We start from the raw sequence: 18,425 nt of genomic DNA on the forward strand, positions 1-18,425 counted from the left end.
AGCTGCGAAGTCGTGTGTTATGCACTTCTGTCGGCATCACACCATTCATCCGGAACCAGAACTTTACTGTAATTACAATCCACTCACTGTAGTGGAGACGTATGAGTTCTTAGGACTGGTTTTCGATGTCTAATTGACTTTGCTTCCTCACCTTCATCAGCTTAAGTGGAAGTGCTGTCAGCACCTCAATGCCCTCAGCTGCCTGAGCAACACCAAATGGGGTGCAGATCGCTCTATGCTACTGCAGCTCTACACAGAGCCCTTGTTCAATCCCACCTTGACTATGGGAGTCTGGTTGACCCAGAGCACCACTGTGTCGTTCGCCTAGCGACAGGAGTGTCCTGGTGGAGGCCAGAGTCCCTCCATTGCAGATCCAATGTGCACAACTGCTCGCTAGTTATGTTGCACACATTCGTAGTTCTCGTGAGCATCCGAATTACCGCCTCATTTTTCCACCCACGGCAGTCCATCTCCCAGGTCAGGGCCAACAATTGCGGGTCACGTGTGATCCCTTCTGTCTGAACTGGAGTCCTTCCCTTTACCACCTCTGCTTGAGGTCCATTCACGTACACCTCCATGTTGTACACCTCGGCCGAAGCTTCATCTGGACCTTTTGCACGGCCCTAAGGGCTCCGTTTACCCCGCCGCTCTACTCTGTCACTTCCTCTAGATTCTTGACGTGTTCTGGTGCTCTGAAGTTGTTTACACCGATGGCTCGATGGTTGATGGTAACGTTGGCTTCGTCTATGTCCACAGAGGCCATATTGAACAGCATTCCTTGCCCGCTGGCTGCAGTGTATTCACTGCAGAGCTTGTGGCCATACAAGCTATCGACCTGTGCTACCCCCACCATCCTTTGGTAGTGACCATCCAGGACTCCATCTCTGCCCTGGAACGGTCCAGTTGTTCAGTGATGTTCGTGTGGCTCCAGGACACGTCGGAATCCCAACCAATGAACTTGCTGACAGGCTGGTCAAACAGGCTGCCGAGAAACCACTTCTGGAGGTGGACATCTCTGAAACTGACCTGCGTTCTGTCTTACGCTGCAATGTTTTTCGGCTTTGGGAGACAGAGTGGCATAACAATATGCACAACAAACAGCGTGTCATTAAGAAGACTATGAATGTGTGAAAGTCTTCCCTCGGGCTTTTCGCAGATAATCAGTTGTCCTTTGTCGGCTCCATATGGTTACCTCCTCTGTCACGAGGACCCATCTCAGTGACGACCAGTCCACCTCTTGCTGGATTTCCCACTTTTAGCCGCTCTGCTGCGGACTTTTAATTTTCCCAGCACCCTATCTTTGGTGTTGGGCAACAATGCCTCAACAGCAGCTTTAGTTTTACGTTTTATTCATAAGGGTGAGTTTTATCATTTGATCTAAATTTTAGCGCATGTCCTTTGTCTCTCTGTGTCCTCCACCCTAGTGCTTTTGGCGTGGAGGTTTTAATGTGTTGCAGAGTGGCTGGCTTCTTCTCTTTATTCTCATGGTCAGACAGTCATGGTAATCTGCGTTCTTGTTTTAATTGCTTCTACCTATTTCTTGCATCACTCTCTGGTTTTCTTGTCCCCTTTTTTTTATTTGTAGTGCTTGTTGCCCTTCTGTCATTCTTCTAATTTTTCCTTTCTTCCAGCTTTGTTTTGTGTGTCTCGATTCTTTTACTCCCACACTTGTGGAATTATTTTAATCGGAACGAGGGATCAATGAATGGCCTAGCAATTTGGTCCCCCCCCCCCTTTTTTAAACCAACCAACTACACATATCCATCCACACGTACACAGACACAAGAAGTGTCTGCTTGTGTCTGTGTACGTGTGGATGGATATGTGTGTGTTTGCGAGTGTATACCTGTCCTTTTTTCCTCCTAAGGTAAGTCTTTCCGCTCCCGGGATTGGAATGACTCCTTACCCTCTCCCTTAAAACCCACATCCTTTCGTCTTTCCCTCTCCTTCCCCCTTTCCTGATGAAGCAACCGTTGGTTGCAAAAGCTTGAATTTTGTGTGTGTGTTTGTGTTTGTTTGTGTGTGTATCAACATGCCAGCACTTTCGTTTGGTAAGTTACATCATCTTTGTTTTTAGATATAACTATAATATGTTATATATTCACATGTTGGTTGCAGTTTCTTCCTGAAATTATTTCAACCATTGATTTATGACATCGCACATGAGTTATTACATTTCTTACACCAAGTTCGTTATCCTGCAGGAATTAGATGCTTCACCACCCTCGGATGTATACTTATCACCTCGTGATAGACAAATTCTGGATTGGCACTTTGCTAATCTTGAGTTTGCAAATGCCACACCTCTGGACAAACTGTCTTTGAAACACTGGGATCAAGATGATGATTTTGAGTTTACTGGTAGCCATTTGACTGTGAGAAATGGATACTCATGTGTGCCAGTTGCTCTTAGCGAGGGTTTGGACATTAAACTGAAAACAGCAGTACGCCACGTAAGATATACTACCACTGGAGTTGAGGTAAGACCAATAGACTAAAGAGTATAATGTAATATTTGCACTGTTTGACTGTAATAATAGGTGTACTAGCAGAAGTAGTAAAAAGAGGAGAAGTATCGACATAAGTATTGGGTTCTTATCAAAGTCCGGTACTTAAGATTTTGAGAGAAGAACTGTTTGCTAAGCATTTTTTATCATTAAAAAAAAACCTAAATTTTACATGAAACTAAAGAACTATTTTCAGTTTCATTAGTCAACATCTGTGTTTACTGATTATTAAGTAGAAGTACTTTTACTTAATGTGTAAACAAACAAATGAATGTTTTATTAGACATGACTGCGAATATAATTCACTGTGAGATGTAGCTTTCAGCACTGTCTATATTCTAGTAGCAGTGACGATAGTTTGTTGTCTTTTGAGAAACTTACTTGTTAAAAGATATGAACAGAAAGTTGTTTGGTGTAGTCATCCTTGCAGTAATGTCATAAGATTCATGAACTGACATAATATGTTAGATATCTACATGAGTAATACATCAAATGGTGATGCGTATAAATTTGTTTGTGAACATTGTGCTCTTTACAGGCAGCCTCATAAGAGTGTGAAAAAGTTACATGTTTCCCTTTTGTAAAATTGTGTTCGCAAATACTCAAGTAAGGAAGCTTTCTTCACATTGTTGGTGTAAGGCATTAGTAAGGACCTGTATAAACATCCATTCATATTTATGTGGCCACTGCTTATGTTAGATGTCAATGTGCAATAACAATTCACAGATGGCAGGTGGCAGCACTAACAGTGGAATGTATGTAAAGCATATATAGAGGTTGTGGAAACCAGAGCAGGCATTTTTTTAATGTGGAAATGCAGCGATGTATCTGATGTCCAAAAGGGAATTCTAATTAGCTTTCAGTCAAGGGTAGAAACAATCATGCTATCCAGTATGGGAACCAAGGCAACTGTGGTGCACTGTGTGCCGTAGATGACAGTTGCGAACAACAGCTGCAGATGCATGTAGGAGTAAATAGACATGCAACTGTTGAGCAACTGATGGCCCAGATGAACCTAAGGGCTACCAACAGTGTCTCCTCAACAATTGTTCATTGAATGTTGCTGTGTATGTCTTGCAGTGAGTGTCTGGTTCGTGCACCCATGCTGACTGCTGTCCATTGGTGATGAAGGTTGGAGTTTGCAAACCAATGCTGCAACTGGACTTCCACTGAATGGCAACATGTAGCTTCTGCACATGGACAGCTAGCCGTTGGAGTGTATGGCAATCATCAGAAGGGTCCAGGCCAGAGAAGGGTGCGCGATGGTCTGGGCATTGTTTTCTTGGAATTCCCTGGGTGATCTCATCATCCTGGAAGATGCAGTGGATCAATACAAGTATGCATCTATCCTTAGAGACCATGCCTACCCGTAGATGCTATTTTTCCTCGGCATGATGGCATCTAACGGGTCGACAATGCAATGTGTCACACACCTCATAGGATACACGCATGGTTCGAAGAGCACCAGGATGAGTTTACCATATTCCCTAGGCCACTGAACTCCCCGGACTTAAACCAAATCAAGAATATATGGGACCATGTTGATCAGACTGTTTGTGCCATGGAACCTCTATCGAAAAACCTAGTACAGCTGGTCACAACACTGGAGCTGGCAAGGCTCCACATCCCTGTTGATACCTTCCAGAGCCTCGTTGACTCTCTTCATGCACATCTCTCAGTGGTCTGTGCTGCAGGTTTTGATAGGAGGTCACATTAATGTGACTGGACAGTGTGTGTATGTATACACTCTGATACAAAAACAACGTATCAATTGCCCGAATGAGATGGAAATATCATGGATGTGATGCAGATTTACAGACAAACAAATGATTACTATTTCAGGAAAATTGTATGATTTATTCAAGAGAAAGAGCTTCACAAATTGAGCAAGTCAACAATGCATTGGTCCACCTCTGGCCCTTATGCAAGCAGTTATTTGCCTTGTCATTGGTTGATAGAGTTGTTGGGTGTCCTCCTGAGGGATATCATGCCAAATTCAGTCCATCTGGCACGTTAGATCACCAAAATAATGAGCTGGTTGGAGTGCCCTGCTCATAAATCAGACATTCTCAACTCAGGGATACCAACCTGACTCTCACCTGCCATTTGGCCTGACAACCAGGAGTCATGGTCTGGGATGCAATTTCATATCAGGGCCCCTTTGGTTGTTATCTGCTGCACCCATACAGCACAGTGATATGTTGACTGCCTTGCTTTGTTGCCCTTGAAGCCATCCTGAGCGTACATTTGAGCAAAATAATGTCTGCCTACATGTGGCATGATTTTCTACTGCTTGTCTTCGTGTTTACCAAACCTTATCTTGGCTAGCAAGATCACCAGGTTTCTCCCCAATTGAGAACATTTGGAGTATTACAGCCATGGCCCTCCAACCGGCTCGGCATTTTGACGATTAATGTGCAGTTGAACAGAATTTGGCACTGTATTCCTCCGGAGGACATCCACCAATTCTGACAATCAGTGCCAAGGTGAATAACTACTTGCATATGGGCCACAGGTGGACCAACGCATTATTGAATTGTTCAATTTGTGAAGCCCTTTGTCTTGAAATTTTCCTGAAATTTTAATCATTTGTTTACTAAACCTCACCAGTCATTTTCCTTCACTCTTTTTCCTTCTTCAAGCTCCAAAAGCTTGCAGACTTTAATACCTTTATATGTGTATTTTTCTGCTCCTGCTTGGTGAGTAGACTTTTTTATCTACATTAAATTTAAAAGATTGCTTTATTACATGCCTAAAGGCTAAACCTTAGTACTTGAAATGGATGAAGGAAATAAAAAAAAGTATAGTAAAAGAGAATGAATAGTTTTTATTGTGCATGGCAACAGCTCTTTGACAGGACTGTTTCATTTTACAAAAACTTTTTTGACATCTTCTTGTTTTTCTTCTTTTGGTTCAATTTTAAGTTTTCAACAAACGATTGTTACGGCCCAGGAGCAGCAGCATTATGTCATCAGTAAACAGAGTAGATTCAAGGTGTTTCAAGACATTATCTATCTTTTCCCACCAATTTGATCACTACAAAATCCTATTGTATGGCCCATACTTGACAATGCTACAGATAGAATTGGTAAGATACATGAGAGTTATTTTTGGTTGTACTACTACTCTGTTCATGCTTCATAGGGAGACTCTCATTGTGGTCAAAATACGTTGATCTCTTTTGTTTTCAAGTCACTATAGTGTGGGCAACATAATGTAACACTGAGGCACAAGTGTGAACAATCAAGAACTTTGATCGCCAGAGGGGTGAGGAGCAGACAGGGGGAAAAGGTTCCAGCTGCCTCTCACAGGGCAGCCAGTCTACAACCATAATTTACACTCCTGCAGAAGCAGAACAACTGACACATTGTGAGATTTTCACTCAAACCCTACGATGAAGCAGGATGAGTCTTCACATGTTTCAAAATAACAACCAAAAACTATGAGCACTACACAACACAAAGCAAAATAGAGAGCACAAAGTGTTTCATAATGGCTACCATGTAGTTGCTTACTGAGATAGGCAGCATTGTAAAAGAGGTAGCTCAGCCCTGACCTCTACCAGTTTCATACACAACTATAGTTCAAAACAACAACACCTAAAACTGTCATGTTAAAATGCCCCATTAATGCCAGCTCTAGCTAGCAGGCAAATGTAAGTGTTTCTTGATTCTAACAAGATGGAAAGGTCCCACAGTAAAGTCCTAGTTTGCTATACCATTCAACCATCCACAACTGATGTGATAGTAGAACATAACTTAAGAGTGCCATGATATAGTGTTGCGTTTATTTTGCAAACACCTTCTTATACGCATTTTCTTTTAAAGCTGGTCTTCACCAGATATTGTACAATATAAGTAAGCAGAAAATATGCAAAAAATAAAGCTGTTTCAAAAGACCTTTGATAAAATAGTTCTTCTGGATACAGTTCGCAATGAAATACCATTTATTAGGTAATTTTGTATTTTGAGGCAGTATTTGCATCTGTTGTTGTTGTGGTCTTCAGTCCTGAGGCTGGTTTGATGCAGCTCTCCATGCTACTCTATCCTGTGCAAGGTTCTTCATCTCCCAGTACCTACTGCAACCTACATCCTTCTGAATCTGCTTAGTGTATTCATCTCTTGGTCTCCCTCTACCATTTTTACCCTCCACGCTGCCCTCCAATACTAAATTGGTGATCCCTTGATGCATCAGAACATGTCCTACCAACCGATTCCTTCTTCTGGTCAAGTTGTGCCACAAACTTCTTTTCTCCCCAATCCTATTCAATACTTCCTCATTAGTTATGTGATCTACCCATCTAATCTTCAGCATTCTTCTGTAGCACCACATTTCAAAAGCTTCTATTCTCTTCTTGTCCAAACTATTTATCGTCCATGTTTCACTTCCATACATGGCTACACTCCATACAAATACTTTCAGAAATGACTTCCTGACACTTAAATCAATACTTGATATTAACAAATTTCTCTTCTTCAGAAACGCTTTCCTTGCCATTGCCAGTCTACATTTTATATCCTCTCTACTTCGACCATCATCAGTTATTTTGCTCCCCAAATAGCAAAACTTCTTTACTACTTTGTGTCTCATTTCCTAATCTAATTCCCTCAGCATCACCTGACTTAATTCGACTACATTCCATTATCCTCCGTTTTGCTTTTGTTGATGTTCATCCTATACACTCCTCTCACGACACTGTCCATTCCATTCAACTGCTTTTCCAAGTCCTTTGCTGTCTCTGACAGAATTACAATGTCATAGGTGAACCTTAAAGTTTTTATTTCTTCTCCATGGATTTTAATACCTACTCGGAATTTTTCTTTTGTTTCCTTTACTGCTTGCTCAATATACAGATTGAATAACATCGGGGAGAGGCTACAACCCTGTCTTAGTCCCTTCCCAACCACTGCTTCCCTTTCATGTCCCTCGACTCTTATAACTGCCATCTGGTTTCTGTACAAATTGTAAATAGCATTTCACTCCCTATATTTTACCCCTGCCACCTTTAGAATTTAAAAGAGAGTATTCCAGTCAACATTGTCAAAAGCTTTCTCTAAGTCTACAAATGCTAGAAACGTAGCTTTGCCTTTCCTTCATCTTTCTTCTAAGATAAGTCGTAAGGGCAGTATTGCCTCACATGTTCCAGTATTTCTACGGAATCCAAACTGATCTTCCCCGAGGTTGGCTTCTACTAGTTTTTCCATTCGTCTGTAAAGAATTTGTGTTAGTATTTTGCAGCTGCGGCTTATTAAACTGATTGTTCGGTAATTTTTACATCTGTCAACACCTGCTTTCTTTGGGATTGGAATTATTATATTCTTCTTGAAATCTGAGGGTATTTTGCCTGTTTCATACATCTTGCTCACCAGTTGGTAGAGTTTTGTCAGGACTGGCTCTCCCAAGGCCGTCAGTAGTTCTGATGGAATGTTGTCTACTCCGGGGGCCTTGTTTCGACTCAGGTCTTTCAGTGCTCTATCAAATTCTTCACGCAGTATCATATCTCCCATTTCATCTTCATCTACATCCTCTTCCATTTCCACAATATTGTCCTCAAGTACATCGCCCTTGTATAGACCCTCTATATACTCCTTCCACCTTTCTGCTTTCCCTTCTTTGCTTAGAACTGGGTTTCCATCTGAGCTCTTGATATTCATACAAGTGGTTCTCTATTCTCCAAAGGTCTCTAATTTTCCTGTAGGCAGTATCTATCTTACCCCTAGTGAGATAAGCTTCTACATCCTTACATTTGTCCTCCAGCCATCCCTGCTTAGCCACTTTGCACTTATTTTTGAGACGTTTGTATTCCTTTTTGCCTGCTTCATTTATTGCATTTTTATATTTTCTCCTTTCATCATTTAAATTCAATATTTCTTCTGTTACCCAAGGACTTCTACTAGCCCTCGTCTTTTTACCTACTTGATCCTCTGCTGCCTTTACTACTTCATCCCTCAAAGCTACCCATTCCTCTTCTACTGTATTTCTTTCCCCCATTCCTGTGAATTGTTCCCTTATGGTCTCCCTGAAACTCTGTACAACCTCTGGTTCTTGCAGTTTATCCAGGTCCCATCTCCTTAAATTCCCACCTTTTTGCAGTTTCTTCAGTTTTAATCTACAGGTCATAACCAATAAATTGTGGTCAGAGTCCACATCTACCCCTGAAAATGTCTTACAATTTAAAACCTGGTTCCTAAATCTCTGTCTTACCATTATATTATCTATCTGATACCTTTTAGTATCTCCAGGGTTCTTCCATGTATACAACCTTCTTTTATGATTCTTGAACCAAGTGTTAGCTATGATTAAGTTATGCTCTGCACAAAATTCTACTAGCCGGCTTCCTCTTTCATTTCTTACCCCCACTCCATATTCACCTACTATGTTTCCTTCTCTCCCTTTTCCTACACTCGAATTCCATTCACCCATGACTATTAAATTTTCATCTCCCTTCACTATCTGAATAATTTCTTGTATTTCATCATACATTTCTTCAATTTCTTCGTCATCTGCAGAGCTAGTTGGCATATAAACTTGTACTACTGTAGTAGGTGTGGGCTTCGTATCTATCTTGGCCACAATAATGCGTTCACTATGCTGTTTGTAGTAGCTTACCCACATTCCTATTTTCCTATTCATTATTAAACCTACTCATGCATTACCCCTATTTGATTTTGTGTTTATAACCCTGTAGTCACCTGACCAGAAGTCTTTTTTCCTCCTGCCACCGAACGTCACTAATTCCCACTATATCTAACTTTAACCTATCCATCTCCCTTTTTAAATTTTCTAACCTACCTGCCCGATTAAGGGATCTGACATTCCACGCTCCGATCCGTAGAACGCCAGTTTTCTTTCTCCTGATAACGACATCCTCTTGAGTAGTCCCCGCCCGGAGATCCGAATGGGGGACTATTTTACCTCCGGAATATTTTACCCAAGAGGACGCCATCATCATTTAATCATACAGTAAAGCTGCATGCCCTCGGGAAAAATTACGGCCGTAGTTTCCCTTTGCTTTCAGCCATTCGCAGTACCAGCACAGCAAGGCCGTTTTGGTTATTGTTACAAGGCCAGATCAGTCAATCATCCAGACTGTTGCCCTTGCAACTACTGAAAAGGCTGCTGCCCCTCTTCAGGAACCACACGTTTGTCTGGCCTCTCAACAGATACCCCTCCGTTGTGGTTGCACCTACGGTACGGCTATCTGTATCGCTGAGGCACGCAAGCCTCCCCACCAACGGCAAGGTCCATGGTTCATGGGGGGATTTGCATCTATATAGATTTGCATCTATATTCGCATTAATCACAAATGTGAATTTTTCATGTCCTTAAGCATTAGATATGTGGATGCAGCTTACGCATATATTTAAAGGTCAGTCTTTCTCTCTCTCAGCCAGACTGGCTTCAGCTGCCAGAGATTGGTCATGTGTGTGTGAGAGTTGTTTTGCCCGCGCGTGCGTGCGTGTGTGTGTGTGTGTGTGTGTGTGTGTGTGTGTGTGTGTATTTTCGACAAAGATCTTGTTGGCCAAAAGCTCATTTTTTGACAACCTCTTTGTTGCACTCACCTAAGACTCAGCATCTCTGCTTGATGGTGGATAGCAACTATCCTTTTCATAATACTGTTACATTCCACCATGGATTTTCCATCGTTTTAGTATTATTACCTAAACAAATTAGTTCTACTCAACTTTGACTTTTTTATTAAACTAACATTTTCTCTTGTCACACACAAGTAAATTGTGATTACAGGTTCTGGCAACTGATTCGCGTTGCCATGGAAATCCACTGACCTTTAAAGCTGATGCTGTACTATGTACCCTTCCTCTCGGAGTGCTCAAGCAATCAGCTTCTGCTGTTGCTCAGGATACTGGCAGACCAAATGTTATACAGTTTATTCCACCACTACCTGACTGGAAAGCAGCAGCAATACAGCGTCTTGGTTTTGGAAATCTTAATAAGGTATTGTACCAAAAAGTTTAAAATATGGGTAATATTCAAAACTGGTAATTAAGTACAACACAAATTTGATGCAGTAATGAACAAACATAATATCACACAAAGCCATGTACAGAATTCACTGTGAGAATTAGCTTTCAACATTGCCTATATTCTAGTAGCTAGTAGTTGCCACACAATTATTACTAAAAAATACTTCATTAATTTACAGAGTAATGTACAGCTTATTTTTACTTATGTATTACATTCAAGGGTGTAGCCAAAGTAATCAGATTGATCCCATTTGTTTAGACTTTCAAAACTTCAAAGGCATTGAAATGATGGTTGGCATGCGCTTCTTCTGTGCACCACATTTACACACACACACACACACACACACACACACACACACACACACAGTTCATATTTTTTACTCTTTGGAAGTCATCAAAAAAAATTAGTGACTTTTTGTTGAAAGAGCCAGTCATTGACAAGAAACAGCCTTGAAATGTGTGGGATAAAGATCCAGCTTATATTTGTTATTCCTGCTCTGTGTGAAGAATTGTATCAGGTAGAATGGGCAAAAGGAAAAAAGAGGGGGGAAGTGGGAGGCAGGGTTTGGAAAGGATAGTTAGTGGCTGGGAGGGAGAGGCAACAAGTGCATGGGATAGAAATGCATGGGTACTACACATGTGAGCTCATGAATGCATGTTGATGTGGAGGAGTAGATTTTGGGGGGGGGGGGGGGGGGGGATCGGTACAGACAAAATAGAGACAGGAAGAATTTGTGAGTGCAGGAAGAGTGAATTTTTCAAATTCATAACATCCTGTACTCGCCTTGGAGCATATATAACCCCCACCTCAATCCCTGATAGCACCCAGACCCTGGCTTGCTGAATCTTATCTGTCTATATTGACCTAAGACTATAGCTCAAGGGGGAAAAAAGATAGTTAAAATAACGTGAATCCTACGTGCCAAGAACATTGTGATAAAAAGGAAGGGGAAATAAATCTCTCATGATTTTCAGTGAATCAAACAATCGAAACTCATTTGGAATATCAACAATATAAGGAAAAGATAGAGTGCTACTAACCATAAAAATGACATGTTAAGTTGCAGACAGACACAACAAAAAAGATACTTATACGTTAGCTTTCGGCCAGTCTTCATCAGAAAAGGACACACACACACACACACACACACACACACACACACACTTACATACAAAAGCAAGCAGATGTCATGCACACGACTGCCGTGTGTGTGGGGGGGGGGGGGGGAGGGTTTCTGACGAAGGCTGTAGCCAAAGACTAATGTGTAAGTACCTATCTTTTTCTTATATTGTTGACTGTCAGTGAATGTTTGATAATAAGAGAAATGGTATGACAACATAGTGATGAGCAATCACTCACTGACGAGTATGAATGTCTTTTTCGAAACTGTTTCTATGGGATCTGAAGTGGCGGTAGAGGCCAATCCAGGGGTTGCAGATGTTTCCACGTTGTTGACACACATCTGTTGTAGCAGGGACTGGCTATGTATTGTAGCTTATCATTAGGAGCTCCCATTGTTTCCTACCATTGTACTTGTCAGGCTCTGTTTTCCGTCTCCTTTGCTAAAAACATTACAAAGCCTTCCTGGATGATGAAGTGCAGTAGTTTCGCAGTTTACCACCCTCAGGAGGCTCACACCTCCTTTGTGAGTATGTGCTAGGCCACCACGGGGCCCCAGACCTTGCTGTGCTACTCCCCTTTCTGTGCTCAAAGTGTATCCTTCTACTATTTGTTTTTCCTCCCTGCCTTTCCATTGCATTGTCTTCTTGGTGCCGATTGTACTTATATCTTGTTTGTGATTTTGAACACTTATGTTCTTCACATCTGGCATCCTCCAACTTTTTGTTCTTAATTGTGTGGTACCCATGTTGGGTTTGACTTACTACTCCTCCAAATTTTACGGAAGTGCAGACTATGCAGGGAAAAATGGCCCAATGCAGTGTTGATTCCAGTTTTTGTCTTTTCTCTCTTTACACTACCCCGTCTTTATTGTAAAGGTAATACACCCAAAACCTAGCACAGTAGCCATTCTGTTGTTCTGTTGTAGGGTGAGGGTGGTGGGGGAGGTTGGGGGGGGGGGGGTGTCCATCAAGTGCTTGCCTGGTGGTAGCCCCCCTGACAACACAGAGATCACACTGTTGGTGCCTGAACTGGAAACTCCCGATGCAAGACAAGGGGTGTGTGCCCATTATGGCTGAGGCTTAGTAACTCCAGGCAGTGGATTACTGGCCGAGCGGCTGTGGTTGTGTGGCACCTGTGGGGAGAGCCCCCATTCGGATTGGGTAGTACCATGCAGAAGATTTGCACATGAAGTGAAGTAAACACAAGGCTCAGCATTGTCTTCAGAAGGGAAAGGTTCATCTGCATCTCCGCAGATAATCCGCAAGCCGTCATACCGTCGAAAAGAATGTCGCCTTCCCTCCAGGGGTTCCCATTTGAATTCCCGAAGCATTTCCATAACTCTTATGTGTTGTATGTATCTACCGGTAACAAATGTAGCCACCCTCCTCTGAAATTGCCTTGACGTCTGCCTTCAACCTGATCTCGTGCATTTCCCAAACACTCGAACAGTGTTCAAGAATAGGTTGCACCAGTGTCCTACATGCGGTCTCCTTTACAGGTGAATCATTCTTTCCTAAAATTCTCCCAATAAACCGAAGTCAATCATTTGCCTTCCCTACCACAGTTCTCACGTGCTCATTCTACCTCATATCGCTTTGCAACATTATGCCTAGATATTTAAGCGACTTGGCTGTATCAGGCAGGACACTAGTAATACTGTATACGAACATTACAGGTTTGATCTTCCTACTAATCTGCATTAACTCAAATTTATCCACACTTAAGGCTAGCTGCCATTCATCATCAACTGGATATTTTTCTAAGTCATCTTGTATCGTCCTACAGTCACTCAACTTCGACACCTTACTGTACACCATGGCATCAGCAGCAAACAACCGTAGATTGCTGCCCACCCTATATAAAGAAAACGACAGTGGTCCTGTCACACTTCCCTGGGGCACTCCTAATGATACCCTAGTCACTGATGAACACTCACCGTCGAGGCGACATACTGGGTTCTATTATTTAAGAGTTCTTGGAGCCATTCACATACCTGTGAACTTATTTCATCTGCTCGTACCTTCGTTAACAGCCTGCAGTGAAGCACTGTGTCAAATTATTTCCAGAAATATAGAATCTGCCTATCACCTTCATCCCCAATTCTCAGTATGTCACATGAGAAAAGGGCAAGCTGAGTTTCGCACAAGCGATGCCTTCTGAAACCATGCTGATTTGTGGACGTAAGCTTGTCCATCTCAAGAAGGTTCATTATATTCGAACTCGAAATATGTTCAAGGATTCTGCAGCAACAGAAGTTAGGGATATTGGTCTGTAATTTTGAAGGTCCATCCTTTTACCCTTCTTATATATTGGAGTCACCTGCGCTTTTTTCCAATGGGTGAGAGATTCACAATAAAATCAAATTAATTTAGGGGCTAATGCCATAAAGTACTCTTTTTAAAAATCGAACTTTGATTCCATCTGGACCTGGTGATATATTTGCTTTCAAATCTTTCAGTTGGTACTATATGCCTGGTATGCTTATTATTATGTTGTCTGTGCAGGAGCCTGTCCAATGGTCAAATGATGGTATATTTGTACAGTTCTCCTGTTTGAATGATTTCATAATCGTGAAATTTAAAATTTCAGTTTTTGTTTTGCTATCTTCAACTGCCACACCAAACTGGTGAACAAGAGTCTAAATAGAAGCCTTAGACCCGCTTAGCGATTTTACATATGACCAGAATTTTCTCAGGTTATTATGATGTAGAGGAATATGACCCCATAATATTTCCTTCCCTGGCTACACTGTGGGAAGAGGGACAACCTAGTTCTCCGGGTGGGGAAGGGGGAGGCATTTTCCATCAAGTACCTGCACTTTGGTAGCCCCTGGCAACACAGAGATCACACTTTGGTGCCTGAGTGTGTCCATTATGGCCGATGTGTGGGGTCTCCAGACAGTGGTTTACTGGCCAGGTGGCTGTGGCTGGGTGGCACTGGTGGGGAGAGCCCCCATTCGGAAGATTCACACATGAAGTGAATTAAACCCTCTTCCCTAGTGGCCGCAAGGCCCCAGCAGTGTCTTGAGATGGGGAAGGTTATTATGACATATGACTCCGTAATGTTTTCTTCCCTGGCTACACTGTGGGAAGAGGGACAAGCCAGACACGAAATACTTCACCGAATACTTGATATGTACTTGGACTGATGGGGGATACTTTTTTTGCAACAAAACCATTATTTATTGTTGAAAACATTGAAGACGAACTTGAGGAAGTTAGGTCTCTGGGAAAAATATGAACTGGTTCGTTATTAATTAAAAGTTCCTCTGCTGCCCACTCCGTCGTTCTTTAGGCATATGATTGTCTACATGACATATCTGTTACCATTGCCCCACATAAAACATTGAATATTGTCCAAAGAATCATCCTCTGCAGAGATCTTCACTCCACACAGATGAGGAGCTGCTGAGTAATCTCCACCAGAGGTGTGAACATTTTGACAGATGTGTACAAAATGAGCCGAAAGATAATCATGTGGATACAGGCATCTTTATCTTAGCCCTCGAAGGGAATGTCCTCTTGGAGAAAGTTAACGTCATGGTGTACAGGTGCGATTCAAAACCCCCAGGTGCGATTCAAAACCATATGTCCCACCGTCTATGAGGTGCTTCAGATGTTTACGCTTCAGGCATATGTCATCCCGTTGTCTGGGAGATCCAAAATGTGGAAACTGTGGAGGGTCACTCCATGAAGACAGTCCTTGTGATCATCCGCCTTTGTGTGTCAGTTGTGTGGAGTATCGTCTATGTTCGCCAGATTGCCCAGTTTTCAAGAAAGAATAGAAGATCCAGGAATAAAAATCTGTTGACCACCTGTTGTATACTGAGGCAAAGAAGAAATATGAATGTCTGCATGGATATAATGATCAGTTACACTAATATCACAACCATCACCCCCTCCTCCTCCTCCCCCTGCTCTCAAACTTCCCCACACCAGATCTCCAACTGTCCCCCTGTCCTGTAGTTCCCACAGTACCTTCTGTGGGAACCATTTCCCGCACCATCCAGAAAAGCATTCTCCTTCTAAGGCATCTGCCAGTGACAGGGCTCCCTCTCAGAATCCCTCTCCCCAGCAGCCCCCGGACCGGATACCCAACAACAAACAGTGGCTGTAGAAGTCTAGGCCTGTGGCCCCAGAACTGTCCGCTCTTCATCTGTATACACACTTAGTACATATAGCCCCCTTGAATGAACCTTGCCAACAAGGAGAACAAGAAGAAGAAGAAGAAGAAGAAGAAGAATCAGGACAAGGGTCCTCCAGTATCCGTGGACGTGCCAGATCCCCACACCCAATAAGATTCTGAGCTGATGTTTGTGGATGTGGTTCCATCCCCTCTGGAGACAGGAGTGATCCTGCAGTGTGATTAGTCCTCCTGGGCCCTGTCAATCCTAACCAGTTACATGATCATTCAGTGGAATTGTAACGGATACAGCTGTCTCCTGCTGGAACTACACCACCTTATTTCCTCTTCTTGGAAACACTCTTCACTGATGATCATTCTCCTGTGGTCTATGGTTATCGTGTATTCTGTCGGAGCCACGCTGGTTACAAGGGCCATGTACTTTGGTTCCTACAGATGTAGTCAGTGAATGGATTCCCCATCATACCTCGTTAGGGGCACTAGCAGTGCAGGTGCAAACGATTTCAGCAACTTATTACCATTTGCAATGTTTACCTACCTCTAGACAGGCCACTTATGTGTGTTTAACTGATCACATTAATCCAATTGCTTTCTCTTCCTTTTCTCTTGATTAGAGTGTTTAATGCACACCACTCCCTGTGGGGGAGTACCACTTCATCTGGTAGAGGCTTTCTAATTGACCAGCTTCTCACAGATAATTATCTGTGCCACCTCGTCGATGGTTGTCCTGCCCACATCAGTGCCACCCAAGGCACCTTTTCATCTGTTGATTTAGTGGTCTACTCCCCTAATCTTGTAGGTTCGCTATATTGGTCACCATACAAGGACCTTTGCGACAGTGACCACTTTTCGGTGATCGTGTTGCTTCCTTGCCACCAGCAGACAGATCGACTATCGCAGTGGGCACTTCACAGAGCCATCTGGCCTTTGTATGCCTCTGCTGTTACATTTGCCACCTCTGTTGGATTGTATTGATGAGATTGTGCAAAGCGTTTCTGTCGTGGTCAACCAAGCCACTGGAATCGCTAGTCTTGTTTCTACAGGCCCCCCTCCCCCATTGTCGGCTGGTGCCATAGTGGATCAAAGACATTGCAATGGCTATTCAGGATTGTTGAAGAGCCCTGCAACGATTCAAACAAGATTCTTTTCTGACCAACCTTGTACTAAGGCTCATTATCCAATCAAACAAGTGAGAAAGAAGCAGGGAGCACTATGTTTCCTCCATGGGGATGAATGCCTCTTCATCTTAGGTATGGACCAAGCTCTGTGGTCTTATGGTCCACCAATGATGAACAGCTGTTCTAGGTCTTGTCCTACAGGATGGTCATTGTACCGATTTATCGGTTATAGCAGAACACCTTGTGACACCAGCAGCATCCTCTTCTTACCAGGCTACCTTTCTACTGTGGAAGCGACAAATTGAAGACATACCCTTAAGCTTCACTTGCGACCAAGCTGAAACCTGTAATGAAGCCTTCACTATCTGAGGACTACTCCAAGCTCTTGCCTTTTCCTATGACACAGCTCAAGGCCCTGTTTCAATTCTCAGTCAGATGAACCAACACCTGAATGTTTCTCAAAGGCAAGATCTTCAACTGTATTTTGCTTCAAAGAGCCTTCCCTTCACAATGGCAAGAAAACACAGATGTCCCAGATTCTAACCCAGGCAAGAACCCATCATCTCTCAGCGGTTACTGCCCAGGTAGCCAGACCTATGTACTCTGCAAACTGCTTGAAAGGATGGTTCCCCCCAAATTATGCTCAGTTCTTGAATATTGGAGCATTTTATCTCCCTATCAATGTGGTTTCCATGAGGAACATCCACAACCGACCATCTGCTTCTGTTGGAAGCAGCAGTTTGACAGGCTTTTTTTAAATACCAAAGCTTAATTGCAGTGTTGTTTGACACCTCTTGGCAACACCACAGTTTACTTACCCTCCATGACTGGGACTTTTGAGGCCCTCTACCAGTTTTAATCCAGCAGTTGTTCTGGGCCAGAGTCGGCACTTCATTCAGCTCCCCACCTAACCAAGAGAATGGCGTCCATCAGGGCTGTGTGTCGAGTGTAACTGTCTTCCTCATCACCATCGATGGGCTAGTGACCTCTGTTGAGTCCCTGGTGGCCCCTGCATTGCACGTTGACAATTTTGCCATTTAGCAGCCTCTGCTGAATACCAGCTTCCAGGTGCCATACAATGGGCCTGTGTGTGGGCTCTCTCCCATGATTTCCATTTCTCTCCTACAAAAATGAGGGTCATGCATTTCTGCCGTCGTACCACAAACTATCCTGACTGAGAACTCTACTTAGATACCCAACAGCTGGACATATTAACACCATCGTTTTTATTTGGCCTCCATATTGATAAAAAGTTGTCTTGGCTACCCATGGTTAGTTGCCAATGGCGGCAGCGTGTTTATTGTAGTAAAAACTTCGATAAAATCTAGCGAGGTTATCATGGATTCTGAATATGAATTAATCTGGGTGAAATTGAGTATCAAAGAACAGTCAAAAATGGTGATTGAATGCTTTTATAGACCACCTCGGTCAGGCTCTGTAGTTAGTAGTAGTAGTAGTAGTAGTAGTAGTAGCAGTAGCTTTATTAATCTGTAGATCTCTTTTTACAAGGATATAGGACATGTCAAAGTGTTTACAAGTTTAGACCAAT

At 42.7% G+C, this 18,425-nt stretch overlaps 1 protein-coding gene across 3 annotated transcripts in view; it reads left to right on the forward strand.

Annotated features, from left to right (window-relative positions):
* LOC126101617 (lysine-specific histone demethylase 1A) overlaps nucleotides 1-18,425 on the forward strand; it is a 101,454-nt gene that overhangs the window by 63,323 nt on the left and 19,706 nt on the right. For all 3 annotated transcript variants that reach the window (XM_049912302.1, XM_049912300.1, XM_049912301.1), the window contains exons 8-9: nucleotides 2,205-2,480; nucleotides 10,254-10,463. In XM_049912302.1, the coding sequence (XP_049768259.1) occupies nucleotides 2,205-2,480; nucleotides 10,254-10,463 (486 nt within the window). The remainder of the gene's footprint in view (nucleotides 1-2,204; nucleotides 2,481-10,253; nucleotides 10,464-18,425) is intronic.

This window comes from Schistocerca cancellata, chromosome 9 (genome assembly GCF_023864275.1).
Source record: "Schistocerca cancellata isolate TAMUIC-IGC-003103 chromosome 9, iqSchCanc2.1, whole genome shotgun sequence".
NCBI classification, from domain to species: domain Eukaryota; kingdom Metazoa; phylum Arthropoda; class Insecta; order Orthoptera; family Acrididae; genus Schistocerca; species Schistocerca cancellata.